Here is a 26586-nt window from a genome sequence, read left to right on the forward strand (position 1 = left end):
CTCCATAACAGTCGCCGCTATTGCAGCAAAGTGATGCTGAGCGGTCTCCTATGTATACAATGGCAAGGTCATACCAGTAGAACTCATTTGAAAACAAAGGAGTCAACCTGAGTGACTAGGATACACAATAAGCCCTCAATGCACGTCCGAGTTCAAGATGGTTTGTCGTTCTGTCTCCGTCCAAGTATCCGCCGAACAACCTCCTTCAGACGAGCACGCTTCCTCCCCCGCTCGTCTCTCCCATCAAGATTACCCACATCGGCCTCTCCAGTAGGGTTCTCCTCTTGTCCTTGGCCCCCAGGTTGTGTCTGTGGGGCGGTGGGGTTGGATCTTACATTTGCTTCTGTGCTCCTTGTGTTTGGCTCCGGAGAGTTACTTGCCGAATCGTTGGATCGAAGGCGTTGGTTGAATCCCTCGTTGGGGTCGAGTTCGAACGGAGTCCGGGACGCTGGCCGGGGGCGATGGAAGAGCCCGGGTGTTTGGGAGCGGAGGCCTTGTGAAGCGAAGGCGGAGGCAACCGGCCGCACCGGCGTCTCCTGCCTCTGTGATGGTTTTGCCTTGGCGGGCGGACCATACCCTAAGTACCCGTAGTCCACGTTCATAGCTTTGCCCTTGCCCTTGTCTCTGGGATCGTCTTCCTGTACCGCCCCGCCCATCAGCGTGCCGTCTTGCGGTAAATCGAAGCCAGCAGCAGGATGGCTATCAAGCTCTTCCCAGGGGGCAATCTCGCTCCTGTTCTGCAACTGCGTCGCGGCTGGAGCCCGACTTCCACTTACTGCTGGGTTATCGAGAGATGACTTGTTCCCGTAGACCGGCCGACTATAGAACTCACCCGGCGATCTCGGGCCATCACCCCCTCCACCCGGAAGCGCCTTGCTGCCGCTCCCTGCCCGACGAACTCTCAGTCGAAGTGACTGAAAGCTTCTTCTGGCCAAATTCCTGTACCGGCAACCTTTCTTATCCTTACCACCTCCCGACTCTTGGCCCCCTCCCTTCCCTTCACTTTCCGACCTTTCTCCTCCCCTGTTCCCCTGCCCGTCATCCCCAGTCGTCTCAGCCGCATACACCTGCAGATTGCTCGGTACTTTTCCATCCTTTCGGTACAGGTGCGGGTAGGGATCAACGATATCGATGAACTCTTGAGAGGTCATCTTGCACTCCGTCTCTAGATCCTGCTTTTTGCCACCAATTCGACCGTTGCCTGCCGTCCATGTCCTGTGCTTCTCCCAGCGCGTCTTCTTCTCGTCGGCTCTCGTCTTCTCGCCCTTCGCCTCAGCAAATTTGGTTCCAATCTGACAAGAAGCACACATGATTCTGGCTGCTTCGTTCGCCCTGGCGGTTCTGGCTTTGTCATCTTCGTTATCAATGCTATTGTTGTCGTTGGAACAGCGCTTGTTGTCCTCATTGGTATGGTCGCTGGTCTTCTTCTCGTCGTCGTCGGCTTCGCTGTCAGCGGGTTTGTTGCCGTCAACGAAACGATTGTTGTCCTTGCCGTCGGCCTTGCTGCTGATGTTCTTCCTTCTTATCTTGCCACCGCCGTTCCCTGCGCGATGTTCGATGCCTGCAGGGACTTGACTACCGGAACCACCAGCAAAACCATGCCCTCCACCAGTAACGTCGCCCTCCCCATGCCGAGTCAAAGGGCTCTATCCTTTCGACGTCTCCTCGGTCTTGCGACGGGTCGTGGCACGGTCTCCTCTCAAGCTGCCAGGGCCACTGTCCCTGACTGCCACCGCGGGTGAGATGCCACTCGGCTCAACTTCTTCTTCTCGAGCCGGGATGTGCACCGGGTTTCGCGCGAGAGGCGAGCTCGGGGAGGGGAATCGTCCGCTGCGACGCTGGCTCGGCTGCTGTTGATTCTCTTTTCCTTTGACTTCGTTCCGGTCTCCATCCTGGTCATCTGGGTCCTCATCCGTGCCTTGCTGACGCCTGCTGAGGAGGCCCGAGGGAGATGATAGTTGACGGCTATTCCACGGCCTGGAACGGCGAAAGCTGCTGTTGTTTGAAGAGGACATGGCAGCTCGACGCTGAAGTCCCTCGGCGTTTGTCAGGTGCTATTCAGTATGGATGGGTAATTGAGACGCTTCGAGTCATGGATATAGGTGAGGAATAGTGATGGAGCACGCGATCCTGTAGACTAATGCAGATGGCTAAGAAGCTGTGGCGATAATGTCCGCTCGTGTCCCAAGAACAGACTCCAAGAGATGAAGAAAATCGGAATATGGCTTGCGTAATCGAGAACGGGTCTTGCCTACCCACCTGCCCTGCTGGCTGTGATAAGCTGAAGGTGGTGGCTCCTGCCTCTTGACGTCAGAAACTGAACCGCATGTTGGGCCGAACTTCTAAAATTGCACTACCGAATCAACCTCGCGCTTTCGGATGGAAAGAACGTGGAACACGTGCAATAACACGGCGACGCACGTTCGTGCCAGCTTGGATCCCATGGTATGGAAGTTACGTCTCTGTAACGGAAACTTTAAATCCAACGAGCGAACAGCTAACTGCTGTGCTTGGATGACAAAGGTCCAATGCTTTCTCAGACTTCTAGAAAGAAACAGAATGTACGGCTAGCTAGAGCTATTCTTCTTCATCTGGTGCTTCCTCGACCGTCGCCGCCCTTGGCACCCTATCGCTACCACTGCCGTTTACGACGCCATCTCCTGCCTGCGGCGCGCTGGCCCCGTCTCCTGCCTGCGGCGCGCTGGCCCCGTCTCCTGGCCCAACTCCATTCACCTCCGTGGTTGCCGCTGTTGCCCCGGGGCTGCTACTGCGCTCTCCAGATTCGCCGAGTGGTGCCTGGGGAAGCTCAACTTGCCACCCAAAGGGCACCGTTGTTCGTTCGGCCCGAAAGAGCGGTGATGGACCTCCCCAACTCGGTGCTCGAGGAACGGGCGCTGTGACAGGCGGTTGCCTAGGCATCGCTGTGTCCATAATAGGCGCACCTTGTGTTCCTGGTGTGCGGGTCGCCTCTGCATTGCTTGTTGATACCGTCGTCCTTCCAAGATGCGCAGAAAGGCTACTGCCACGCGCTGGGCTGGCCCCGCGAGACCGGGGGTGGTGTGCTAAGACCGACCGTAGTGTGTCCTGGGCGGGCCCGTGCGAACTGTGTCCTGTTGTTGAGTCAGGAGGTTGTGCTTCGCCGTCTACTCGCTGGAGGGGCAGCAACGACCATCCCGGGGGAATGACCACCCCTGCTGGCAAATCGGGACTGCCAGCCGGAATCGCTGTTCCATACCCACCACCGACATGCCTGGTGACGGCGGATGGAGATCTTGGCGACATGAAGTGCTGGCCTGACGGGATGGGAAACTGTCCCTGTAATGGTAAATGCGTGTAGGGATGCATCAATCCCTGCTGTGGATGAGGGAAAGGTGCATGCACGCCATGCGCCACGCTTGAGGCGATGGGTTGTGTTGCATGCTGCTGGCCTTCCGGTTGCTGCTGTAGCTGACGGAGACGAGTAAGCTCATTCATTAATAAACTCATGATATGTATTTCATGTGCCGCATTGTGCAGATTGGCCATTTCTTGCCGAACTTGTTGGCCGAGCGTCAGGAGCTGGCCACGAATCTGATCGAGGTCGGGGCCCGTGTCATTGTTGGGTTCCTGCGGGGTCGGGACTGTGGGCGTTGGTGCGGGTGGGTTTGCAACATCTGGGGCAGGCCGCATTCGTTCCGCCATCTCTCGCATCTCGTCGAGGCCGCCTTGAGCGAAGCCGAGCCGCAGGGGTCCAAGGTTGAACATCCTAATATTTCGATTCTGATGATTATTCGCCTGATCGTCCGCTGCCCCTCTTTGGGCCGGCTGGCCACCGCCAGGAGCTGCTTGGCCGTTGGCCGGCGGCTGCGCTTGTCGGTTTTGACCGGCAGGAAAGCCAAGCCCCAGTCTCAGCACCACAGCGGGGCCGTTAGCCGCTGCGGGCTGCTGTCCGTCCCTGGCAACCGGGCGGCGGCAGGTCGGGCATACTTGCTGCCGCTCCAGCCAGCTTTTAAGGCAACCAAAGTGCAGGATATGGCCACAAGGAAGCTTCTTCGCACGAGTTCGCTCCACTTGCGTGGTATCGGCAGGATCCCAGGGCCGCATCTCCTCTCTGCAGATGATGCACGTATCCTCCCGGCCAAGCTCTTCAGCGGTGGCGTCTGGATATTGCTCCATGTGCTTGAGAGCTTGCCGGTAGCGGATGAGAGCATGGAGTCTCTTGATAAACGACCTCGTGGTTATGAACCAATCTCTCATTATATGAATAGGGAGGCCGTAGAAGGTCAGTAGGACGAAGAAGAACGCTGTGTATATGCCGAGCTTGATGAAATCTGAAACTCACGTTAGCCCATATATTCACACGAGCAGCAATCCAGCGCCATCTCACCCGCAAACAAGTCCAGCGATAGGATCCACTGGCCCTTTGCTTCCCAGCCGGGTACCTCAATGTCCATCTCATCCACATCGTTCTCGTTCGGCAGTTCATGGTCGTGGCTGATTGCCGCCCCTTCGGTTGTTCTCCGCCTCATAATCTCGGCCCTTTGTTCCCTGATGCGGCGCCGCCTATCCTCTAGGCGCTGCCGTGTCTGCGTCTTGATCGCGTGCTGCTCCACCAGCGAAATGATGTATCGGGAGGCGGTATGGAGCGAAGAGACGGTCAGGACAGCGAACTCGAAAAGGAACATGAGCATCATGGTGGGCCGGGCGTCTTCGACGACGGTGATGACGGCATATCGCAGAAACAGAATATCGTAGACGATGCTGACGAGGAGCGAGAGGCCGAGGCGCGTGTGGAAGAGAAGGGGGTTGGCCGGCGGCTGCTGCTCGAGCACCTCGACACGGCCGTCCCCTATCCAGCCCCAGACCTTGCCCGTGACCAGAGCTGTGAACATGACCACGAAGAAAGCGCCGATTTCGTCGCGGAAGATGGTCATGGCCAGGCATGTCTCCGTAATGGCGAACCAGGCCTTCTCGTAAAGCTGTTCGATTTCGGTAGGGCGAAGTGGCCCGAAGCATAGGCGCTGGAGGCCGTACATGAATGAGCCGTAGGCAACGAGGACAAGGTTGGCCAAAGCCTGTGAGAATCAATGGCAATGGTCAGCGACCAGTCGGAAGGCGCGGGAATGGACAAACGGACCATTAGAGACAAGCTGCTCTGTGCGAGATGCACCATGGCAGAGTAGAAATTGGCGCGCTGGTGGAACGCAGACGCAACAACGGCGGCCGCCAGGGCCGTCGATGTCTAAAGAAGCCATGTTAGCTTTCAGCGCGGTGAAGGGTGGTTGCCGATAACTGTCATTATGCTCCAAATGAAAGCTGATAGCTGCAAGGACGCAACAGCGGAACACTTACCCCTGCGTACCACGCGAGCCGCATATTCATCAGCGGGCTGTGGGGGAAATGTAGAAAGAGGTGGGCCAGAAATCCAGGAATTTGGCGATGAAGGATTCAGGTGTCCATTGTGTCAAAAAAAGCGACAAGTAGGTTGTCGCAAGGTTGGATGCAGGTTCAAGGAACGTTTATTACTGAGGTAAGACGATGGCTTGTCTCGGTTGTTGCCACGTTATGGATAGCCAAGATTGACGCAGCTTGTGGGGCTGTCAGCCACACTTCAACGTCTTCAATGCCTCGAATGCTAACAAATCCAAAATGAAAGGTGGCGGTGCACGGGTCCAGATTCCATTAATGACAACAGACAAATGTCAGACTTCATCAACAGCTTCAGAGAGAATGCCTGTCGTTTCGCTTTCAAAAGTGATCCATCCTCTCAGTCTGGCCATGACTCTACTCCCCGCCATCATTACGCCGTCTCTCCTGTCCTCCATTCGCAAACACCCCTCACCTGCCAGCGCACACGTGGTATTTAATCGCATCAATCACACGCTCTCGCATTCAAACCGACCAGATGAAGTCTCAAAAGTCTATTAGCACGCCCTGTGGGACGGCCCTGGGGACACTGTACCGAGCCAGGACGAGAAGCTGCGGGCTTCACGCCGCATCCGCGAGGCCTGATCAAGGCCGCTGCAGTCAGCGGTGTTCCAAGGGCACCGGTTGATCTTCCCTTTGGATGAGCTTCACCATGAGCTCTCAAAGGGCGGACGTCCTCAATTGGTTCCTTGCCAGACAATTAACAGCTTGCTCGAGCTGAAGAAGGTGACACCTGAAGAGCTGCTGGACGACCCAGAGGCTCCCCCCCCCCCCCCCTCCTACAAACGGCCGGCGGGCCGACTAAGACATCCCCGTGCCGCAGATCATGCTACGCGGCCGGAGCTTCTTTGAAGCTATATATAGCAAAATCACTAGGCCAGTCATGGGCCACATAGACCCCTCCGGTACCGAGGACCTGGGCCTGCTGGCGCGCCTGATGTACGGCTACATCCCGAGTAACGCGACTGTCCTCAGCTCAGCCGAGACTTTGTTTGTTATGAATGCCGGTCTGATCCCCCAGGATGTGAACCCCCATTTGATAAGGTATCTGAAGGGTGCCCTCAATGGCGGTGCCACGGTCGAGCAGGTCAGGGCGGTGCGTCATGTCGTCCTTGAACTATGCCAGGCGGCCGGAATGAGGATCCTGGACGCCAGCGCTCCCGCAGGATTCGGTTGGAGGTATTGTAGTGGTTGGCTGCTGCATAATTGGTTTATCCCAACCAACTATCAGCATGGAATTGAGTTGCCCTGTACACTGTACGGGATACCGTCGCGGGATACGAGAATCGCGATCGCCACGACCAATGCGTTGCCCGATCCAGCTAGGGTGACCCCGCAAGCTGGATCAATTACGCCGGAGCATAAAGCCGAACATGTCAGCCGTGATGTTCGAGAGGAAAGCAGAGGACGAACCTCAGTTTCGGAGTGACGGTTAGAGGATGTTGAGGGCACCTGGCAGGTCAGTATGGCAATGGATTTTCGGGTTGGTTACTCCCTACCACGCAGATAACGGATACGGTGGTTGAAAGGGGCGTGGAAACCAGAGCCAGGCCTGCTCAACTCGCTAACTTCAGCTGATGCTCTAAGTCAAAGACGCTTTGCCGAATTGGTTCGAGCTGAACAATCAGCTTCTGGGTATAAAGACTCCATCACAGCCTCTCCTCGCCCTCCACAGATTTCCGTATCCTCTTAAGCACCCCGACACCCAGCCACCGTTTCCGCTCGCTCACGTCCTCGATGCCCCGATCCCCCACCCAATCTCGATCCTGTCCGTCACAGTCACGCTCCCACAGATGCTCTACCTCGAGTCCGACCTCCGCGAGCGCTTCCTTCTCGAAGAAAGCAGCCACCTTGTCCCGCCCAGTATGGAACCCGCCAACGACCCAGGCCCGCGCTTTCTCCCCTTTCCCGAGAAACCAAGCGATAGACCGCCGAAGATTCCCATGCTGCCACGGCATCCACAAGCAGTCCGCAGCAATAACCCGGTCGAATGCATGCCTATTCCCCTGCGCCAGAGGCGTGTCGAGCTCGCCCCAACCATGCCCTTCTACCACCACCTCCTCCACCGCAAACCTCTCCGCGGGAGCGAATTTGGGCTGTACAGCCGACATGACATTCGCTTTTAGGGTCTGCAGTACCGGTAGACTGGGATAATCCGTCACCACCACACGCTTCGTACCGAGCAAACCGGCCATGATGGACGGCAGCGCCGTGCCGGCGCCCAACTCGATCGTCTTCAGACCAGAGACATCAAACTCCCCGACAGGCGGCGCTATCCCTTTGTCACGCGGCGTCGTCGGCGTCGTCGTCAACCCCAGCGTGCCCGCCTCGATCAGCTCTGCCAAGAGGAGCGAAGCGTTCCACAGGTAGTGGCTGAACAGGCGGCGGTCGTCCTCTGATTTGACCTCGGCCAGGGCCAGCGGGATACCGCGCGGGAGGTGCGGCGACGTGTAGAGCAGGCCGTGGTCGGCGTCGCCGTGCTGGTTGGTGACGTCGTCCGGGAAGATGACGCCGAGGGAGGCGGCGAAAAAGTCCTCGGGGTCGTTGGCTTCCTGCCCGGTGAGGGAAAGCCGGGCTATTAGGGCATTCATTGGTTCTGGTGAGAGGCGGTTGAAGGACCGTTATGAGAGCAGCGCCCCCCCCCCCCTTTTCTGGGATGGGGTGAGAAGAACAAGAAGACAGAACGAAACGGAATGTGTAGGTAAGGTACATGCCACTTCACAAGCTCCAGGTGAGTGAAATACCCAAACAGGCCCTTATTTACTTCAGCGTCCACCGCCTAGTCGCTTCAAAATGCCAACACGCGCCCCGTCCACACTCTGAGATCGGGTTGTCAAAGCGCCCAGGATTTGTTGTCTGGCCGGTCGGGATTTGTCCGACTCCGCAGAAGCTCGCAGAAATTCAGCAATGGCGGGGAAGATAAATGTGGATCTTGCATGGTCCCGTCTACTGCTAGTGAGCACTACTCAAGCTATTAGGCAGCGGACAAAGGAGTTCAGCAAGAGGTACGGGAACGCTGGCTGTATTATTATTCCTAAGCGACCACCAACACTCGACAATGTATTCAATCCTCATCACCACGCGCCCAAGCGCCTTCATCACCGGATACAACAGACAAGAACCAACAGGCCTGAAGAATGTGATGAGACAGGGTATCGATCCCACTGCCCGTATCAAGCAAGTGGTAAGAAAGTTGCGGAGAAAATATATAGTAGTCACAAGGAAATAAACGATGGAAAAGAAATAGTTATTCCGTTCCATTTCCTTCGCCCGTGCCTTGGCTGTATTCATCGTCCCGGCCCGCCCAAACCAGATCCGTTTGTGTGTCATTCACTCATTAGATCCATCCCCTTTTCCTTTCCTTAACCCCGACAGAATCTCAAGGCGAGAAAACCAAGTAGAGAGGTTTAGAGAAATAGGTGAAGGAAACCTCGCGCCACATGTTCCCAGTTCCAAGTCCGCTCTTCACGCCGCAATTCGCTCATGATTAGTTGGCCGTTGATGTGTTTGATTCATGATGCAATCCAGCCCGTTTCCAGTGTGGTTCGCCGGAAGGTAAAAGGAGAGGAGAATAAAAGTACAGGGTGGGTGGTATGTATTATATAATGACAGGTGAGGAGGTTGGGGAGGGTATCATCAGTTCGAGAGCCAGCCGGCTTCGCCAGCTGAATTACGCGGCTGCGGCAGCCGCCTGGGAAGTCGCACTATACCCGAGCATCTGCTTGAGTTGCTCATCGGTCGGATCATCCGAGATCCACGGGCCCTTCTCCTCGTCGGTAGCGTTGAGGAAGCCCTCGGCGCGTTTGAGCGTCTGCATGTCGAGGTCGGTGATGTAGGACTTGCCGTCCTGGAGCTTGATGCGGACTTCTTGCTCGGTTGACAGCATCATGTCGTCCTTGGCCAGACGCCGCGGCCCGTCAAAGACGGCCAACACCCGCTTCTTCATGGTCATTTGGCCCTTGTCGAAGCCCCATGACGAAGGGTAGTCGCGCCGGTTCTTGCGGCTCCGGCTTTTGGTATGGAGAGGAACGCCTCCGCGGGAGTGGGTGAGGCCCCGTGATTTTTGGACGCCGTTCGGCGGGTTGTTGCCCCCTTTTGCCCGCTTGGTGGGAGACGCGACCAAGGCTTTGCCGCTCCGACCGCCCTTGGACTCATCGTCGAACTCGTCGTCGTCCATGTTCTCGTCCTCGTCCTCCGCATCCTCGGTGGTTGTAACCACGGTTGTGGTCGGCAGGTGGTTTTTCTCGAGCGTGTTGTGTACTTCCCTGTCGTTCTCGACCTCGGCCAGCCGCTGCGCGTTGATCGCCTCGGCAGGGTCCTCCTGCTGCACGATGCGGAGCACGCAGTCGTCCAGATGCTCGTAGAAGTCTTGTGCGTTGCCGAAGGTCTGCGAGCAAGTCGAGCACTTGCCTGTCGCGTCGGGCGCGTACCCGGTGAGCTTCGCATTGCCGTTGCTGCTACCTCCCGAGGCCTTCTTCCGGCTGTTGGGCGGTGTTTGCTCAACCCCATGTACCGCAGTCAGGTGCCTCTTGAACACGTCGGCGCGGTTGAATGACTTCTCCGCCGCGGATCCGGACCCCGGGCAGAAGCCGCACACCATGGTGCCCTTGTAATGTGTGAGAGTATGGCGATTCTTGTCATACCTTTCAGGGGAATGTGTTAGATACTCGAGCCATAGCTGGGAAGCGACGAGATTCGACTCACTTTCTTGCGAAGCCTTTGATATGATATTCGCATGTTGTTATGGGGCACTTCTCAGGTCTTTCGGTCTGGTGTGTGAGCATATGCGCCTTGAGGTCCTTGAACGCTTTGCCGCAGTCCGGGTGCGGACAGCGCTGCTTTTCCCTCGACTCATCGCCGCTATACGGCTGCTCGCCGGGGGTGGTAGCTGGATACGAGGGGCGCCTTTGCTGGTTGAGGGGCGGCTGGAATGGTGAGTATGGCTGGTAGTTGTTGTGATGTGGCATAAAGGGAGAGGTGCTGCCGTTCCTGAGCTGCGGCGACGGTGAAACCGAGAGTGCTGGCGAAGTAGAGAATCCAGGGTTGGGCGGCGGCGGGTAAGAAGACTCATACGGCATGGCCATGGGCCTCATGCTCTCTGGATGTATCATTGAGGGATCTGCGTGGGCGGGGTCTTTGTCAGTAACGCGGCTGTGTGGTACAAGTTTGCATCGCGACAGAGGAAACCAACAAGTCTCGAGAGGAGGAACGAAATGGCCGCTGGATTGAGAAAAGAAAGGAGTAGCGAGACGGGTGCTGGGGGTGCTGGGGCGAGCTGGTGAGCCGCCGCCCACGGGCGGGCTGCTCCAGGCTGCGCGAAAACAAGAGAGCGAGGAAGCAGAAGTGCTCGGCGGCGTCAAAAGAAGACCTGAAGAGGCGGCTGAAGAAGAAGAAGATGCCAGGGATGCAGCCATCGAGGCCTGCTGGGCCAGGCGGGTGTCGAGAGCCAGGCCAGGACTCGGTTGTTTGTTGAGGGGAACAATCGTCGAACCGGAATCGGAAGAGAGACAAGAGGAAAGGGAGGCGCGATGAGCGCGTCCAGAAGAAATATGAGACCTAGGGATCTGTGATAACTCACCAACAAATCCTGGCGGTTTGGCGGGCGCGAAATCGTAGGAAGGCTGGAAGGGGTCGATACCCCCGGGCGTGATGGAGTAGTCGCCGGGGAAATAGTCGCTCTGGTCGACGATGCCCGGGGTTACGCCAAGTCCGTTGGGCCCGGTGGCCCACTCGTGGATCGGCGCCATCTGGCCGTGACTCGACAGTGGTGAGCCCATGTTGGACGACGATGCGCTCGCGACGCTGAAATCTGAAGCCGGTCCGCGCGCAACGTCGTTGTCGTCTGGGCACATGCCTGGCGAGGCCCTCCCGCTGCTGTACATGTAGGGTGCCTCCGAGTACACGGCTCCGTTATCATATCCCATCGTCGTCGGGTAGTCGTGAGATGACCGCGAATAGGCACTATATGGCTCGGGCGGAAGACCAAGGTCCATGGTGGTTGTGGGGTAATGAGGCGGCTCTGGGTAGGTCATGTTGTGGTCCTTGCTATCGTGCTGGCCGAGGGTGGCCATGAACAGGGGGGAGCAAGCTTGTGTGGATAAGGAGGGGCGGCCTCGTTGGCGCTCTGTTGGAAGATGCAAGAAAGCCGCTACCTCAGGCTGAGGGAACGCGTGTCAGTCACGGCCGCAAAGACAACCCATCGGCCCGCTGACAACTGACCTTTCCACATACGCATCCCAGCAGGGTTAGACTCTGTCGTCGCTGTTCGTTGAGCGCAGTGCCGTGCGATTGCCGGAGAGGTCGCTCTTTTGCGGGCCGAAACTGAAGGGCCGTGTAAGTGGAGACGGTCTTGTCCTCGCTGTTCTTCCTGTCCTGTGCTGAGCCTCCTGTCGTCGTCAAAGGCAGTGGCGTCCAAGGATGAAATGCTTGGTATCGTCCACGTGGTGTTGGAAGTCGAAAACCTTCTTGTCAAGTCCCCAGTGTTGCTGCGTCTTGGGCGTAGGGCATATGCACAGGGCCTCGTTGTTGGTGACGACTGATACAGGGCGAGATGTTGAGAAGAAGGGACCAGCTTGGGGGGTGAGGTTTCTATATATCCCCGGCCATCTTGCCGGCCAGCCTGGTGGAGGACGATCTCGCTGTCCCCAGTAGTGGCCCGTGGTAGGGCGAGGCTCAGTCCACACATTGCATGGGCGGGTCCAGGACGGGTTGGACAGGGGCAGGATGAGGTACAGGGGTGCTGGGACTTGTTGGGTGGCATGGGGCTGGGTCGCTCAGGGCTCTGGCGGGCAGGGGGGGTGGATGTGACCCAAGATACCTCTAAGAGTACATTGGTACATGGGCGCCCTCCTGCAAAACGAAAGGCCCTGCAAGTCCTGCGCCCACCACCCGCCGTTCGGGCCTATGGTTGGTGTGGATGGGTGACAGGGGTAAGCGAGTGAGCGGAGACGCTCTCGAGGCTTGTGCCTGGGCCGCGTCCGCGGGAAGACGAGACAATTTGGACCTCTCTGTACCGTATGTATGTACTGTACAGTAACCTGACTCTTTGTCCTGTGCTGATGATGAAGTGTGGATGATCCTGACGCGAGAAACCAAAGGTGAGCATCGAATTCGGCGCCCGCGGTCCATTGAAGGGCCAGCCCGCAGCCCATCCCCTTCCCGCGCGCTCGACCGCCGGCGGACACAGTCACGCTCGTCCTGGTCGGTTACTTATTCCCCCCCACACATTATATCAATTGTTATGGCGGGCCCTGCGGTAGTCAATTATTGGCAGCAGTCCCGAGACCACGCCAGGCCAAATGTGTCGTTGTGAGCCGGTCCCAGACCGCTAGTTAGTTATCCGCGGCTTCTTCTGAGCTTCTTGATGAGCAGGTGTGTAAGCGTACGGAGTAATAGGGTGTTCCGGCTCGTGGGAGACAGCGAGACGAAAGATTTTCCAGGGAACCCACACCGAGAGTCCCTTTGCGTTATTGACTTTTGCTTCTTCTGTCCCCGACATTGGAGAGCCCACTCACCAGACGCGACCGGGAGGGCCGCAGCAGCCAAGCATCGATTTCCCGATGCAGCCAACCTCTTAGAGGCACTGCAGCATCGTCATGCCAAACTTGTTCTCCTTATAATGTACGCGAGACCGAGGGCATAACTTGCTCGTGATAAGAAGATGTGACAAACCTGCTAGCGTGGTGAGTGCTGGGTATGCCTTCAACGAAGGCATGGTTTCTGCCGTGTGCCGCTTTGGGTCTGACCTGTCCCCCTCTTCCTCCCCGCTTCCGTCTCAGTCTCCCCGCATAGTGGCGACTGGGCCGAGACCGAACTGGTTGGTGACTCGCGCCTGGCGCCTGCGATGCCTCACTGGAAATCGCGGGCATCAAGCATGCCGCCTGGGTAGGACCTACGAGAGCCGTCTCCAACTTGTTTCGGACAAAGCAAGCCGTGGTGGAGAGCCGCAGTGGGATATTGCGGAGGCTCTGCAGAGTCGCAGGGCCTTGCGTGTCTGTATCTTGGTTGCATCATGGCATGCCAGATGCCCCGAAGATATTTTTATATCGACATCACGCGCGGTAGTCGCTTGCTGCTGCGCATTCCCGGCTTGTTGGGTGATGGTTGACGCTGCCGCCCGCCCGCGCCCGGTTCCTGGCGTGCCCGTCATTTTTCATCAATCAATTGAAAAATGGCGGGTTTGGGCACATGCCACAGAGGCCAATGGCAGCCAGGAGCCAGGTATCGGGGTGATCATGCCTGCAGGTGCACAGCCTTATCCCTGGCCGCATCGGGACAACCCTCCCCTTCCCGACAGTGGAAAACTGAAACGGTGGGGGAATTGTGGCTTGTGGTCTTGTCTTCGCCAACTCTCCGGGTGTGCACCCGAAGTTTGGCGAAGTTGGCCGCCGGTGTAAATCAATACCGGAGACGCAAATGACGAACTTTGGAAGGTAATGTAGAAAGCAAACGCTGCTACGAACAGTTGGTGGTCCGCTTTTGCAGATCGTATCTCGTCCAGTCGTTTTGCGACGAGGCCGTGTTAGTACGGAGGTATCCCTAGTGTACAGCAATGAAATGGAAAACGGGCCCTTCGACACGTGGGATTTGTGGCACTGTCCACTTCGCACAATTTTTAATGACCGCGGAGTGCTGTGGGGCGGAAGCGTGACCAACAACCGGAGACCCTTGTTAGCCAGAAGCCTGGTTGTGATAAACCGGCCAGTGTGTTTGACAATTTGGCATTCGGTTCTGATACGCAGAAGCCCTGTGACTTGAATTACGAGCGGCGGTCAATAATCGGGAAGCAGATGTGTACTGTAGCACATCTCCGAGCTGATCAAGGCCCGGAATTCGTACAGCGCTTGTTGTGGTTTGATGATCCGCATTCATGAGGTGTCGGTTTCAAGTTACACGTTGCAACGACCGAGAACCGCACATGGGACGGACTAGTCCGGTGTGATTCCCCGGTGGCACAGACTTTCGTCCCGTCCCGGCAGGTGTGCCCGGTGGTCTCCTGCTGTGGCCCCGGCCCTGCCGTCGGGGCCGGCGGGACAGCGGCGCTGTGTCTCCGATAAGCTGGGCACTCTCATCAGCTGTTCAGATTCAGCGATGGGTCGTCTTGAGATTCAAAAACGAGAGACAAACAAAGGACGGCATGGTATCTAATGTCGCTAAATTCTAAAATCCTGCCAACATAATCAGGATAACGTAGCTATTGCCAACTCCTCTCTGTTGAGTTGATGGTATTCTGCTCCGCTGTGATGGTGTCGAAAAAATGAGCCTGTGCAGTTTGAGAAGCGAGCACAAGTTCCCGGCCAGGGCTAGCATCATGATCGGCATGCGCCAAGCCGGCTCGCGATGAATGGCACCAGATCGAGACTAGTGTGGCTGAGCCTCGTCTCAGTGGCTTCTTTACGCTAGGTGGGACGGCTCTCTCGCTCACGGGTCCTCATTGGCTTCGACCCCCTCGATGCTGTGGGAAGGGAAAGAGGTAAAATCCAAAAAAAGAACAACAGCCCCTGGGTAGGGGCGGTGCAACACGGCAACACCAATGGGTAGCGGCACGTCACGGGTGCATAATGTTCGGTATCTAGTTCTGTCTTTCTTGTTGTAGGAGATCCTGATAATGGATTTCGCACCATACTCGTCCTATACGTACCTGGTGCTATTACTTCCGAATACTGATCATTCACTGGTACTCCATAGCTTTGCGGTCAAAGCACGACGGAGTAAGCCGACAGCCCTGCAAGCGGTGCTGGCAGCACAACGCCAAGGAACGGGCCATATGAATTGACCCAGTCTTCTGGGATCGAGTATTTAGCGGCCGTGCTCCCTGAAAATTCCTCTCATCCTCTCTGCTGTGGTACACACCGACGCTGATGCGGGAGCCATGCAGCCATCCGCGACCACAAGCGAAATAATGAATAGTTGAATGTTGTTGTACGCGTGTGTACATTTTCCGCAGGTGGTCGCCGATTTGTGCCATGGGTGATGTCCCCGAGTGCCGAGGACCCATGTTGTGTGCGAAGACCCGGCTTGCAATGTCATTGGGCGGGAGAACGAGGGGCCAGGCGACGTGACAACGAAGGGACGTCAACCATGAGGGAAGTTTGGCCCTCACATCCACTTTTTTATCGGGCTCCTGCTGGCTGGGAAGAGCCATTTCTTGGCCGGATGCGTTGCCGATTGCGAAGGCCCCGGAATTTAGGTTCCGTGTCTCGACCTTCTCCTCTGCCCTACTCCAGTCTGTACGAAGTTCAGTGATCACAGAGTTCGGCAAACTCCAAAGTCATTATCTGCATCAGTCCAATCCAGACTATCCGTAGACCTTGAAATCTTCTCCGGAAACAACCTATTAGGGGGACACTAAATTTCCACGCCAAGCTTCGGAGCCACTTTGCCCAGCCAGCCATCGCCCGTTACCAATCGACCGGTACTCCATGGTTGGTGATGGTCAGCCAACCGCCGGGCGGAACAAACCTAACAGTACACGCGTCCACCCATCCTGGACGATTTCCGGACTCGCAGCCGTTAAGTTATTAGCCTCGATGCCCTAACATCAGGGTTGAGCAGAACGGAGCCCCCCGCCCCCGGCGGTGTGACGGCCAGTCAGACCATCGAGACCTTGGGTAGATTGTCCACGGTGCTCAGCCCTATGGGGTTTCCGGCGGCGTGATTTGCGTGTGGGCCAGCCGCCAAACGGGTGTCATCACCAGCGCCGCCGCTCACTACCGCACACGTGTGGCAGTTATGCTTGTCCCTGCTTGGGTTAATCGTCGGCTCTTGCTGAAGGCTCCGCCACCTCTGCGGGCAGTGACGGGTGCGACTGGACCCAGTACCATCGGATACATAAGTTTTACCCTGAATCGTCCATGCCTCGAACGCAGCCTGAATTGATTAGCCCCTGGAGAAGGAGTGTGTCAGTTTCCATCCAGCAGTATCCTCGATGAACAGAGCGTCTCGCCGGGCAAGGCCAGCGCGGCAACCCCCTTTTTACGGCATGGTACGGATCCGTACACGTCCCGTCATATCATTATGCGCTTGAGCGTGTAACTCATGATTGGACGCGATAGGACCCGCGGCATGCGAAAGAAAGGGGCGTGAGTGCCCAACAAGCAAGCCGCCAACCAGAAAAGTGGCGGGCAATGAACAAATCTTAACGGTCGGATGGAATCCGCAGGCGAGGAAGCAATGACCTGCGCGATTATCGAGGGGCAGGGGCTGCGGGACCACACAATTGTGCCGCAAACCCATGTGTTTCGTCAAAACATGGAAGATTGGTGGGCGCAATGGGAGGCGGCTCGACCAAGATTCAACAACGCTGTCGTTTCGGCAGACACGTTTGCAATGATGAGGTTGGAGATAAGATTGGAACAGACTGCCATTCTGTAACCTCATCACTGTCAAATCTTCTCTAAAACTCCCGAAGTCGAGGAGCTTACGGCATAGATAAGTATACATCCATCGAGCGCGGTAGGGCTGGTGAGCCCATTCGTCGCCCTTCTTGAACCTCCAGAAATCACAAGTAGGGGGGGTTTAAAATACGGTTTGATATCCTTGGCAATGTCAAACTGCACACATGCCTGTGGCCAACTTTACAGGGTCTTTTCCCTTTCGGGCAATCAGTGCGATGGGAGAGCAATTCTGCTTACCGTGTGACCTTGCATGCGGCTCTGCCAGAAATGCCTGATTCCGATGTGGTATGAAATGAGCCTTCAAAGGAAGCACTCGGCTCACCCATGACCGTCCAACATGCTTGCTGCGGGCCTCGGCGAAGGCCTCGACATCTCAGGACAGGACACCAAGGCGGCCTCCCCCGAAACGTGCGAACGCCGATCCCTTCCGGCGAAGACCTCCTCGTACCTACCTTACACTTGTATGCAGTGTTTACAATCCACCCGGCATGCCAAGACGCTGGTAACCTTGACAACTCCAGAAACAAAATCGTCACCAACGAAAGAGGCTTCAGATCGGTCAAATGGGCGTTCGGAAAGTTAGTGTATATCTGTCTGTACTATGGGAGTTCATGCGTGCTATATCGAGGACGGGTTCCAAGAAGGCCTCGGTCTGATGAGTGTGGTACGAGAGTCCCTGCGTTGTTGCGTGTGACATCTCTCAAATCGGCAACAACCAATTTGACGTGGGAAACGCTTTTCTGCGGCTCTTGTTTTCGTGTTGTGACGGATGCTTCAGCAGCGCCAGAAAAGCCAGAAAACCCGCGGGGCAACGAACCGGAGTCCCGTCTGGCACAGGAGATCCAAGGTCTTGGCTTCGGGATGTGAATCAGTCTTTACCGGAAATGGAAGGAACAAGCGACATGCTTGGGGGTCCTACGGAGGCAACAAATCAACAGCGAACAATCTGCACGAGCGTACCCTAACCCTTTTCAGCCTTTCAAACAGAGGCAGATATCCCTACAAACCCAGGCATTTGAAGCCGAAAACATCTGCTCCCATTTCCACAAACACAGCAGAGAGGTCTTGCTGACGAGGTGTGGGATGGTGCCGCGGCAGCAACCATGTGGCTTGTCCTCATACATTCACATACTCAACACAAACAGAAGCATGTCACAGCTGCAACGGGATTGGATGGGTTATGGATAAGTTTATCAGCCCGTTGCCCAAGAGGCAACCATGTTCCTGTCGCTGCTCGCTCTCGCAGCCTATCGAGACACGCAGTCCATGGCATCTCAATTGCTTTGCCACTCCCGTCCTTCCCCGCGTTGCAACGGTAAAGAGCGGTCGAGGCTCGGACCCGACGTTGGGCTGGCGTTGCCCGCCGTACCCCTGGCTGCCAGGGACGGGAACTTGGGGCCATGGACGCCTGGCCAGGCAAATCAGACCACCTCACAAGGCTTGCGGGTTTCGGATCGAGCAAGCCCCAGCGCTAGTGCGGCGCCCCGGCCGATTAAGCTCATTGAACCCACGTCCCTGGGCCCCGGGAAGTCAGTCTCCCTTCCCTTTCGGTGTCCAGGCTGGGCCCAGACCATTGTCCGCGTCTCTTCTCAGCACCACAGTCATAAGGTATCTACATCGCTACCGTAGGTACCGATAATATTCGGGACTTGACAACTAGACCACCTTTTAAACCAACACAAGCACATGACCCCGCGCATATCTCAGCTGTCCGCTTATTGCTTAGTGGCTCCGCAGTTCACTCCCCTTGTGACGGTAGTTTTGGTGTCGCAGGAAGCGCAGAGTTCTCACACACTCAGTAATTCGCGTGATTACATCCATTGTGAAATCAACGTCCCGACATACGGAGTCAGGAATCACCAGTTGGTCCGGTTTGCAGTCCTCGCTTCCGCCGTCAACCTGGCCCCAACACTTCTCAAGCTGCCGAGGAGGTACTAGGGTGGAGAAGCCAATAATAAGTTTGCAACATTGACTGTGAAATTTCCAGCAGGTGCAACTCTGCAAACTGTCTCGGCAATCCACAACTCGTTAAACACCATGGTCACTATCGAAAAACTCGTTAACCAGCAAACCTCCGCTATGCTGATGTCGCTTGTTTGGACTGCTCGCATTTTGACGACATGAAAACATGAGGTCGCATGCATTTCCACATGGCGGTCCCGAGGATCGGAAATCGAATCTACCTAAAAACACACCTTGCGACGCCACCACGACTTCAGGGGGTCGGGAGCTGTCCGGAAGAGGCAGGTCGTAAACTGCTGAACTCTTGGGGCCGTCCCAGCAGAATGGTTCGGGAATCGGGATTGCCCGCCGCCATGGGTCGCGAAACTCTTTCCCAACGTCCCCGGTTATGATCATGAAAGTCATCTACTACAGCGAAACTTGACACTACCTGTGTGCACAGTATACAGGTTCCGTCCGCAATCGACCCATGGCCATCGACTCAGCGTGACATGCCCGCCAGACTGCCTCCCAAACCGTTCGGGGGAACCACTTCAGACATCTTTTGCGTAGCATTGACGGGAAATTGGCTGATCGAAATGGGGAGCACCTCAATCTGTTACATCATCACCCGCACGAGACTATACATCGGGTGCCATTCGAGAAACCTGCACCAAGAGGCTCCCCGCCTCCTGGGAACAAGTAGCAGGCAAGGCGGTCAAACGCCTGCATGACTTGGACTGACATACATGTACACGTGTAGAGTACCGTATCTGGGTATCTGCACACTGCGGTACGGTTCTATCAGGAAAGAAACTGTCGACAAAGGCGCTGCAATCTCAGCAAAGCTGCCGGTCCCGAGGATCTGGTCAGCGGTCTGCTGGTACTCAGCCACCAGAGTTGGCTTGGGTCCGCTGTGCTGTGTGCTGACCGCGTCCAATAGCATCACCTCCGTGGATTCCTCCGTTTGCTTATCTTCCTGGCTCGCTACCACAGGGCTTTCTCTCAGCGTGGTCCCAGTCGAAGTTACATCGACTGCAGGTAGCTTTGGACACCGAGCCTTCTTCATGGGTGTTTGAAAGACAAAAACGAGCCATCCACACTGATGACTCGGAAGAAATCCCTCATAGGTACAACCTCATTACGCTACGCTGTAGCGCCCGAGATAACGTTAAGCCATTGATCAGTTCTCGTCAAGCCTGCCACATGGATGGTGGTGGCTTCTCCAGCACTCGGCAGAGCGTGGTGGCTTGGGACTCTGCACAAAGTCCACAGACTTTCTCCCAATCCCCAGCGGTCTAGACCACCGACAACGTTAGCCTTCGTCACTCGACGGCCGCCCCTGCACTGGCGGTGTATGAACCGGCCGGTCAAGGAACTTGGACCAATGCGCTCGCCTTCGCATGCATCATCCCCCACCCTGCCACTCGCCCAAACAAGCAACAAATGTCACAACAAGGCCAGCAAGGAGACAAACAACAAAGTCGCCAGATTGATGCAAGGCTCGCGGTAAATGCCTTTTCTTCCCCTGCCCAGTTTGCGTTCCTGGCGGGAACCCTTGGTTTCTTGGATGGGATGTGACTGGCTGCAGCCCAATGAGACGCGACGGGCCAGGCAGGGGTTTCGTGCCATGCCGGGGAAGTTGGCATCCGAGATGAATGCTGCAGGCTGGTCGCCGACCATTTACACGTACAATCTCCAAGTCAAAAAGTCCTAACCGATGACACGACAATTGGTCATTATTGAACTTAATCTGAGGTTGCTTGCTTCCAAGTTCCGAACCAGAGCAGAGTCCGGTTGTCGTTTGCAGAATGAGGACGATGGCGTACCTTTGAGAATCCACTGCTAGAGTTGAAGAGATCTTGGTTCAAGTAATTGCTGGATGTTTGCCTCATGAATCATCACGGTCAATGCTTTGGGATGAGAATAGTTATTTACCCAGCTGAGGTATTCACAGCACGTCTCACACCCATCCATTCATGTATAATAGAGGTAGCCTGTGAAGGGCGTGTTGCTTGAGGAAGGCTAGCAGACGCTCAAGCGCATCTGGCCGTCGAAGCGCCGTCCGACACCAAGCAAACGCCACCTCCTACCGCTGTATACGCCGTCATCCTAAACCATCTAAATCCTCCAGGTCCAGATTGGGATTGGGTAGTTAACCGCTCACTCCAGCGCATCAGTGCCTCTTGTTTCTTCAATTATCTATTCTGGGGATGCCGGCTTTTAAGAGAGATGCCCCTTTGTGTCCTGGTTGAAACAACATGTGTCATCTTTCTGACAGAGGCACGCAGAAAGAGACATATGCAGTAAGAAGGACGGGGCAGTACTGCTAAGGGGAGTGCCAGCAGAACCCTACTACAAACCCATCGCAACAGGGGCAGTCCAGGTGCCAGACACGCAGACTTCGAGTCCATTCGGATGCCCGCTCCCCGGTCAACAATAGGACATAGAAGTTGATGTGCGCTGAGCACTGCACATTTCGATCTCTCTAGCTCCAGCTCTCGTCCTGGATATGGGCCAACACAAGAAACAGGCAGACGCTGTGGAAATGTTGAGCTGCTGTTGAAGAACCTCCATCAACATCTCGGCTCGGTTCGCTGAGGCTCATGTTTTCATAACGTCATCGACAACTCGACAACCGACCTTGGTCTCTCGTCGGCAAGGGTCGTACACAGCATGCCTCCAAATCGTAGGTCTTGGAGTGGACCAAATGCTCTAATCCTCCCATCAGACCACGGACCGCGACGCAGACAGGAAAACTCGCGGGGAGAAGTAACTGGTTCCGCGAAGATGTCAATGCACATCCTGTTGCTCTAGTCACACACATGCTGAGAATCAAGCCCCGAACGCCATTCGCCGCCCAGACTCAAACAAGCCATCCCTCCTGTTGAACATTAACCAATGTGAAAACGCCCCGAAGAGAAGTCAAAGAGGCACACCGAGAGACCTCTCAATTAGCCTCGAACTCCTTCTGCAGGTAGACGCAAGACACCATTGCGTGGTCACGCTCGTACGGCTCTGCATACGACATCAGTGTACGCGTTCATCGTACTCTCACGATATAAAGCTCGACTCACCGAGAGTAAGCTGCTCCTTCGGGAAGAACTTGTCTTCGCGGAGTTTCTGGACTTCGCTGGCAAATACCTGCTCAGGGGGTGCTGTGACAACGTAAGCAAGCGCCTGGTATGATCACAGCCGCGATGTACTCACCAGTGCTGTCAATGCAACTAGCCTTGATAGAGATGAGAAGGCCTCCACCCTGCTTCAAGAACAGCCTCGCGTTGATACCAACAATTCTGGCTTGATCGGGCTGGGCAACATCGGCGAAGATGACATCAACCATCGGGAGCAGCATCCGGTAAGCCATCGGTTTGCGGGCGTCTTCGACAATCCTGCTGTAATGTGAGCCATGGTGCTCCCTCAGCGGCACCTAGGCCAATGTGCTTACGGGATAACATTGGTGCGGCGTGTCTGTGAAGCAGTCAGCATCTTGTCGGATCACACATTGTGGACTTGGTATGAACGTACCGCCATGTTGATGAGATCCCTGCCGGAACGATGCGAGAACTCGACAGCCTGAACGCATCTTGTTAGAGCACGACGGGCGCCACCACACAGGTGCGACAGCGACACATACGTAGACAGCGCCAGTTGGCCCGACAATATCGGCAACGTGCGACACTGAGGTACCCGAGGCAGCACCGAGGTACAGCACCTTGGAACCGGGCTTCATGTATATCGTCTCCAAACCACCAAGGATACCGGCGGCAAGCTTACTCCGGCTGCTTCAAGTTAGCGCGTGGGAAATCGGGTTCGAAACCGGATGGACAGACAAAGGATTCCAAATCTGCAAAACGGAGGTTAGCTCAAGAATAGCAGAGAAGGTGAGGAGGTCCCATTGCGGCCAATCCTCCAGTATCGAGTGTTATGCCACTTACGCGGTACTCGGTCTTTGTGGCAACAGCATCCTCACTCTTGGCAGCGTTCTCGACCGAGATCCTCTTCTCGCCGTAGACGGATTCACCAGGAACCAGGTTAGCGGTAGCCAGCAAATCTTCCTTTCCACCACGCGCGACGAACACGCCCTTATGACGATGGGGCTCGACGATAACTTTCTTGCCGCCCTTTGCGCCGCCGGGCTTGCCACCACGGCCGCCACGAGGACTGTGTCCGCACATTAGCGTCACATGAGAATCAGAATGTCGCTGACGAATCGACGTACGCTCCCCGACCGCGACCCCCAGGACCGCCGCGTCCACGGCCAGCAGGGCCACCACGACCGCCAGGGCCTACGACAATTTAGTTAGCCGCCTATCCCGTCTCGAGTACGCGGGGTGAAGGAGTTTGTGGCAGGGATAGGGCGCTGGCACACGCAATGTATCGAGAGCGTCATGCAAGGCCATAATTCAAGAGAGCAAAGCAACTTACCACCACCACGGCCGCCTCTCGCTCCGCCGCGACCACCACGATCACCACCGCGGAAACTGCCTCCTCTGCCGCCGCCTCTGGGGCCGCCTCTGCCACCACGGTCGAAGCCCATTGTAAAGATTTATTCTATCCGGAAGGGGACGTCGATCCGAGTCTAGATGTACTCGGTGGCGCCGAGTATGGTGTTGTGTGCAAACTGCCCCTTGAGACACAATGGATGCGAAATGGGCGGCCTTGTCAAAGTCGTCGAGAAGCTCGATGCAAAATTTCCCAAACTTCAAAGGAAAAAGCGGGTACGCACTAAGCCTTGGTCTTGGTGGGGCTCAAGGTTAAGTTACTTCGGCGATCTGAGTGGTCAGTTTTTAATGTTTCTAATCTTATCCGAAATCCCGCGTAATTTCGGTGCATTCGAGTTACTTGCCTTAGCAGCGCCCCGGACCGCAAGGCACATTGATTTGTCCCGCATTGTTGCCTCAGGCAGGACATCTAACCGCACAAGCCAATCAACCTAGGCCCACAGAGCCCTAATCGCGAAAATCGCATTTGGCGCCAAAATTTGGAACGACCATCATTCAAGAACACCAAACTCGGTCGATTCCGTCCCTCACATCGACAAACAGTCAAGATGGTCAGTAGCCCTTGCGGATCCGAAACGTTCACGAACATTTCGAAAACCAATGATTGGGGGGATTTCTGCTTTGCGGGGTGCTGGGAGAAAGGATGTTGGAGCGATTAGGAACACGATCAGTGCTATCCCCGGGATTGGGCTGACCGGAGTTTTGGTGATTTCTAGGTTCGGTACTCCAGGACTGAGATTGCCCCGGCGAAGTCGGCTCGCTCCCGCGGGTCGTACCTCCGGGTGTCCTTCAAGAACACCCGCGAGACCGCCCAGGCCATCAACGGCTGGAAGCTCCAGCGCGCCCAGACCTTCCTCGAGAACGTCATTGAGAAGAAGGAGGCCGTCCCGATGAGGCGCTACTGCGGCTCTATCGGCCGTACCGCCCAAGGTACGATTCGAGATCAAAGTTCTGTTTTGAAGCTACAATCGGATGGGTATCGGGCCGGAAATCGCGACAACGAAGCGACTAGCGGCCCGGGCGAACAGTTGAAGGGTTTCGAAATGGCATTGAGGAATAACGCTGATGGTTGTGGGAAATAGGCAAGCAGTTTGGTGTTTCTCGCGCCCGCTGGCCCGTTAAGTCCGCCCAGTTCCTCCTGGGTCTCCTCAAGAACGCCGAGGCCAACGCCGACGCCAAGGGCCTCGACACTGGCAACCTGATTGTCAAGCACATTCAGGTCAACCAGGCTCCCAAGCAGCGCCGCCGGACATACCGCGCCCACGGCCGCGTACGTTCTCCGGGACTCGAACATTCGTTGTACAGATAACGACGGGAAACTAACCGCTGCGCAGATTAACCCCTACATGTCGAACCCCTGCCACATCGAGCTCATCCTCACCGAGGCCGACGAGGCCGTCCAGAAGTCGGAGGCGGTCGTCCGTGACGAGTCGCACCTTAGCTCGAGGCAGCGCGGTGTCCGCGTCCGCCGGGCTATCACCGCTGCTTAGGTGGGGGCTTCGAGTTGAGTGGGGACATGAGGGATCTTTCTGACTGGGCTTGACTTTCTTCCGGAACGGTGTACGCGAGCATGGCATTTTTTCGGGTCAAGGCACGATTCCACAAAAAGGGGTCGGTCACGAACACTCAATAAAGAATCATTGAGGGCCATAATGGTGCATCCGGAGCTGGGCGGGATACATTGGCGCTAAAGCGAAATTCATTGCTTTGACAGGAATGCCGCCATACCGCACCGCTTCGATGATAGTGGAAGATATGTCATACCGGTTACCCAGAAGCTTGTGCTGGTCAATCGTTTGCTCTGGCCCAAGTGTATCCTCCCTACAATCAATGGCGTGAGAGAATCGGCGCAAAAAGAAGTCATGCTTGGAGGATCGTCGGCGATGCCGCAATTATTGACAGGGAGCGGTCTCTTGAATGCGAACCCCGTCAAGACAAGAATTTCAGCCTATGCAACATGACAATTCGCTCAGGCTTTCAGATCGCAAGCTCAAGGTACTGTCTCGTAAAAGTATATGACGGAGCGCCGTTGCCACATCCGCGTAATGCTCGCACATCTACCCTGCCATGTCAACATCCTCTCCTCCACCGCCACCGGCGCCCTTCTTGCGCTCCTCTCTCCTTTTGAGCATCTTCTGCTTCCCTTGGTCGATCCACTTCTCATACGCCCCGTCCCCCTCCTTCAGCTTGGCCGCGACGACGCCCTTGAGCACCTCGCCCGCAAAGCCCACGAAGTTGTGCCTCCTCAGCGCGTTCTCAAACTGCCAGTCGCGCCGCTTCTGCTCCTCGCGGGCCAGTAGCTCAAAGTCGCCGAGTTCGCGGGCCCGCACCCGTAGGTCGCGCACCATGGCCAGCAGGTTGAACCGGATCTCGGCCGCGTCGTACCGCGCGATGCGCCGCTGCAGCACGTCCATGACCTTGGCGGGGAACTCGTCGCGGCTGCAGGCGCCGTGGCTGATGGGCGCCGGCTGCAGGCCGTCAAGCTCGTACAGCGTGCCGTCGATGGCGCTGTAGGCGATGAAGTGGAACGCGTCGTCCCCCTCGTCGGGCTGCCGTTGCGTCTCGTCGATGAAGGGCGACGACTTGGCAAAACTGTTGTGCACGTCGCGGATCAGCTCGCTGTTGGAGAGCGCCTCGCCGCGGTACTCGGGCGGCAAGGCCATGGTGAACTCGCGGAACTCGGTTAGCGCGGGCCCAATGTCAATGGTGTTTTCGTCTGGCGAGGCAAAGGAGGAGGAGGAGTCGGGGATCTTGTTGAGGAGGACGCTTAGCAGGGCCTGCGTGCCACAGGCGTTTTGGATGGTTTGCGCGGCGAAGAAGAGGCGTTCGGCGGCATCTTGGTCGAATGTGCCATCGAGAGGCTTGTCGCCCGCGCGGTAAGGGGTGTCGGTGGGGAACTTGAAGAGGAAGATGACACCGTACACGGGGTGAAGCTGGGCGAGGGCATCTGGGTCGAGCGACAGGAGCTCCTCGAATTGGACGTCTTTCACGCCGAGGTTGTCGAGCAGGTAGGTGAAGACGCCCTTTTTCACGTTGTCAGCTCCTCGGCTTTATCGTGGTCTTCGCCGTAACTTCTCGCGCTTGAGGCCACGCTGTGGGAGCTACGTACCGCATCGGATTCAACTACGATTCATCGGTCAGCGTCTCAGGTCCGTCATGATCATCTTGGGGCACTAACTGGTGTTCCACCCGCCACTCATCTTGCTGTCTCTGACCGCTAGGGCGCTTGCTTGCCTGAGAACCGGTGCGTGGTGGATTCCGAGAATCTCAATGCCGCTCTGACGATATTGAAAAGCGCGGATTCGATCTGAATCGGGATCCTGAGAACCACACGTCAG

At 56.4% G+C, this 26586-nt stretch overlaps 12 protein-coding genes across 12 annotated transcripts; 6 read left to right on the forward strand and 6 right to left on the reverse strand.

The window, feature by feature from the left end:
- Positions 1-61: 61 nt before the first annotated feature.
- N657DRAFT_669299 (uncharacterized protein) lies at positions 62-2015 on the reverse strand (the record flags this gene model as incomplete). The annotated part of the gene is made up of 4 exons (XM_062795481.1): positions 62-737; positions 777-886; positions 968-1575; positions 1660-2015. The coding sequence occupies 4 exons, from the start codon at positions 2013-2015 to the stop codon at positions 153-155; spliced, it is 1659 nt and encodes a 552-aa protein (XP_062651224.1). The 3' UTR covers positions 62-152.
- A 506-nt stretch (positions 2016-2521) lies between these two features.
- N657DRAFT_661576 (uncharacterized protein) lies at positions 2522-5452 on the reverse strand. The gene is made up of 4 exons (XM_062795102.1): positions 5332-5452; positions 5117-5221; positions 4367-5054; positions 2522-4310 (listed from the first exon to the last, which is right to left on the reverse strand). The coding sequence occupies exons 1-4, from the start codon at positions 5359-5361 to the stop codon at positions 2578-2580; spliced, it is 2556 nt and encodes an 851-aa protein (XP_062651225.1). The 5' UTR covers positions 5362-5452; the 3' UTR covers positions 2522-2577.
- A 203-nt stretch (positions 5453-5655) lies between these two features.
- On the forward strand, positions 5656-6171 carry N657DRAFT_641452 (uncharacterized protein). Its single transcript, XM_062792145.1, has one exon. The coding sequence runs from the start codon at positions 5710-5712 to the stop codon at positions 5905-5907; it is 198 nt and encodes a 65-aa protein (XP_062651226.1). The 5' UTR covers positions 5656-5709; the 3' UTR covers positions 5908-6171.
- Positions 6172-6194: 23 nt separating this feature from the next.
- Positions 6195-6945, forward strand: N657DRAFT_211773 (uncharacterized protein). Its single transcript, XM_062786254.1, has one exon. It carries the CDS (start codon positions 6233-6235, stop codon positions 6833-6835), a length of 603 nt encoding a protein of 200 aa, XP_062651227.1. The 5' UTR covers positions 6195-6232; the 3' UTR covers positions 6836-6945.
- On the reverse strand, positions 6786-8043 carry N657DRAFT_641453 (uncharacterized protein). Its single transcript, XM_062792146.1, has one exon. The coding sequence runs from the start codon at positions 7995-7997 to the stop codon at positions 7056-7058; it is 942 nt and encodes a 313-aa protein (XP_062651228.1). The 5' UTR covers positions 7998-8043; the 3' UTR covers positions 6786-7055.
- Positions 8044-8155: 112 nt separating this feature from the next.
- On the forward strand, positions 8156-9063 carry N657DRAFT_211792 (uncharacterized protein). The gene has a single exon (XM_062786255.1). It carries the CDS (start codon positions 8314-8316, stop codon positions 8770-8772), a length of 459 nt encoding a protein of 152 aa, XP_062651229.1. The 5' UTR covers positions 8156-8313; the 3' UTR covers positions 8773-9063.
- Positions 8925-11808, reverse strand: N657DRAFT_211818 (uncharacterized protein). The gene is made up of 4 exons (XM_062786256.1): positions 11626-11808; positions 10598-11564; positions 10111-10525; positions 8925-10049 (listed from the first exon to the last, which is right to left on the reverse strand). Exons 2-4 carry the CDS (start codon positions 11475-11477, stop codon positions 9077-9079), a joined length of 2268 nt encoding a protein of 755 aa, XP_062651230.1. The 5' UTR covers positions 11478-11564; positions 11626-11808; the 3' UTR covers positions 8925-9076.
- Positions 11809-17138: 5330 nt separating this feature from the next.
- N657DRAFT_641457 (uncharacterized protein) lies at positions 17139-17769 on the forward strand (the record flags this gene model as incomplete). The annotated part of the gene is made up of 1 exon (XM_062792147.1): positions 17139-17769. A coding segment is annotated over one exon (247 nt), but the record flags the coding sequence as incomplete, so codon positions are not given.
- A 99-nt stretch (positions 17770-17868) lies between these two features.
- On the forward strand, positions 17869-18496 carry N657DRAFT_641458 (uncharacterized protein). The gene has a single exon (XM_062792148.1). The coding sequence runs from the start codon at positions 18021-18023 to the stop codon at positions 18429-18431; it is 411 nt and encodes a 136-aa protein (XP_062651232.1). The 5' UTR covers positions 17869-18020; the 3' UTR covers positions 18432-18496.
- Positions 18497-21693: 3197 nt separating this feature from the next.
- On the reverse strand, positions 21694-23283 carry N657DRAFT_631272 (Fibrillarin; the record flags this gene model as incomplete). The annotated part of the gene is made up of 10 exons (XM_062791045.1): positions 21694-21761; positions 21821-21901; positions 21954-22135; positions 22192-22214; positions 22272-22319; positions 22381-22525; positions 22577-22590; positions 22682-22907; positions 22966-23032; positions 23172-23283. 10 exons carry the CDS (start codon positions 23281-23283, stop codon positions 21694-21696), a joined length of 966 nt encoding a protein of 321 aa, XP_062651233.1.
- Positions 23284-23757: 474 nt separating this feature from the next.
- Positions 23758-24830, forward strand: N657DRAFT_641460 (60S ribosomal protein L17). Its single transcript, XM_062792149.1, has 4 exons — positions 23758-23799; positions 23965-24178; positions 24331-24518; positions 24583-24830. Exons 1-4 carry the CDS (start codon positions 23797-23799, stop codon positions 24736-24738), a joined length of 561 nt encoding a protein of 186 aa, XP_062651234.1. The 5' UTR covers positions 23758-23796; the 3' UTR covers positions 24739-24830.
- Positions 24831-25305: 475 nt separating this feature from the next.
- Positions 25306-26448, reverse strand: N657DRAFT_565112 (putative 26S proteasome-associated ubiquitin protein; the record flags this gene model as incomplete). Its single annotated transcript, XM_062788335.1, has 3 exons — positions 25306-26271; positions 26358-26371; positions 26427-26448. The coding sequence occupies 3 exons, from the start codon at positions 26446-26448 to the stop codon at positions 25306-25308; spliced, it is 1002 nt and encodes a 333-aa protein (XP_062651235.1).
- Between the last annotated feature and the right edge of the window lie 138 nt (positions 26449-26586).

This window comes from Parathielavia appendiculata (assembly GCF_033297405.1).
Source record: "Parathielavia appendiculata strain CBS 731.68 unplaced genomic scaffold N657scaffold_2, whole genome shotgun sequence".
NCBI lineage: Eukaryota > Fungi > Ascomycota > Sordariomycetes > Sordariales > Chaetomiaceae > Parathielavia > Parathielavia appendiculata.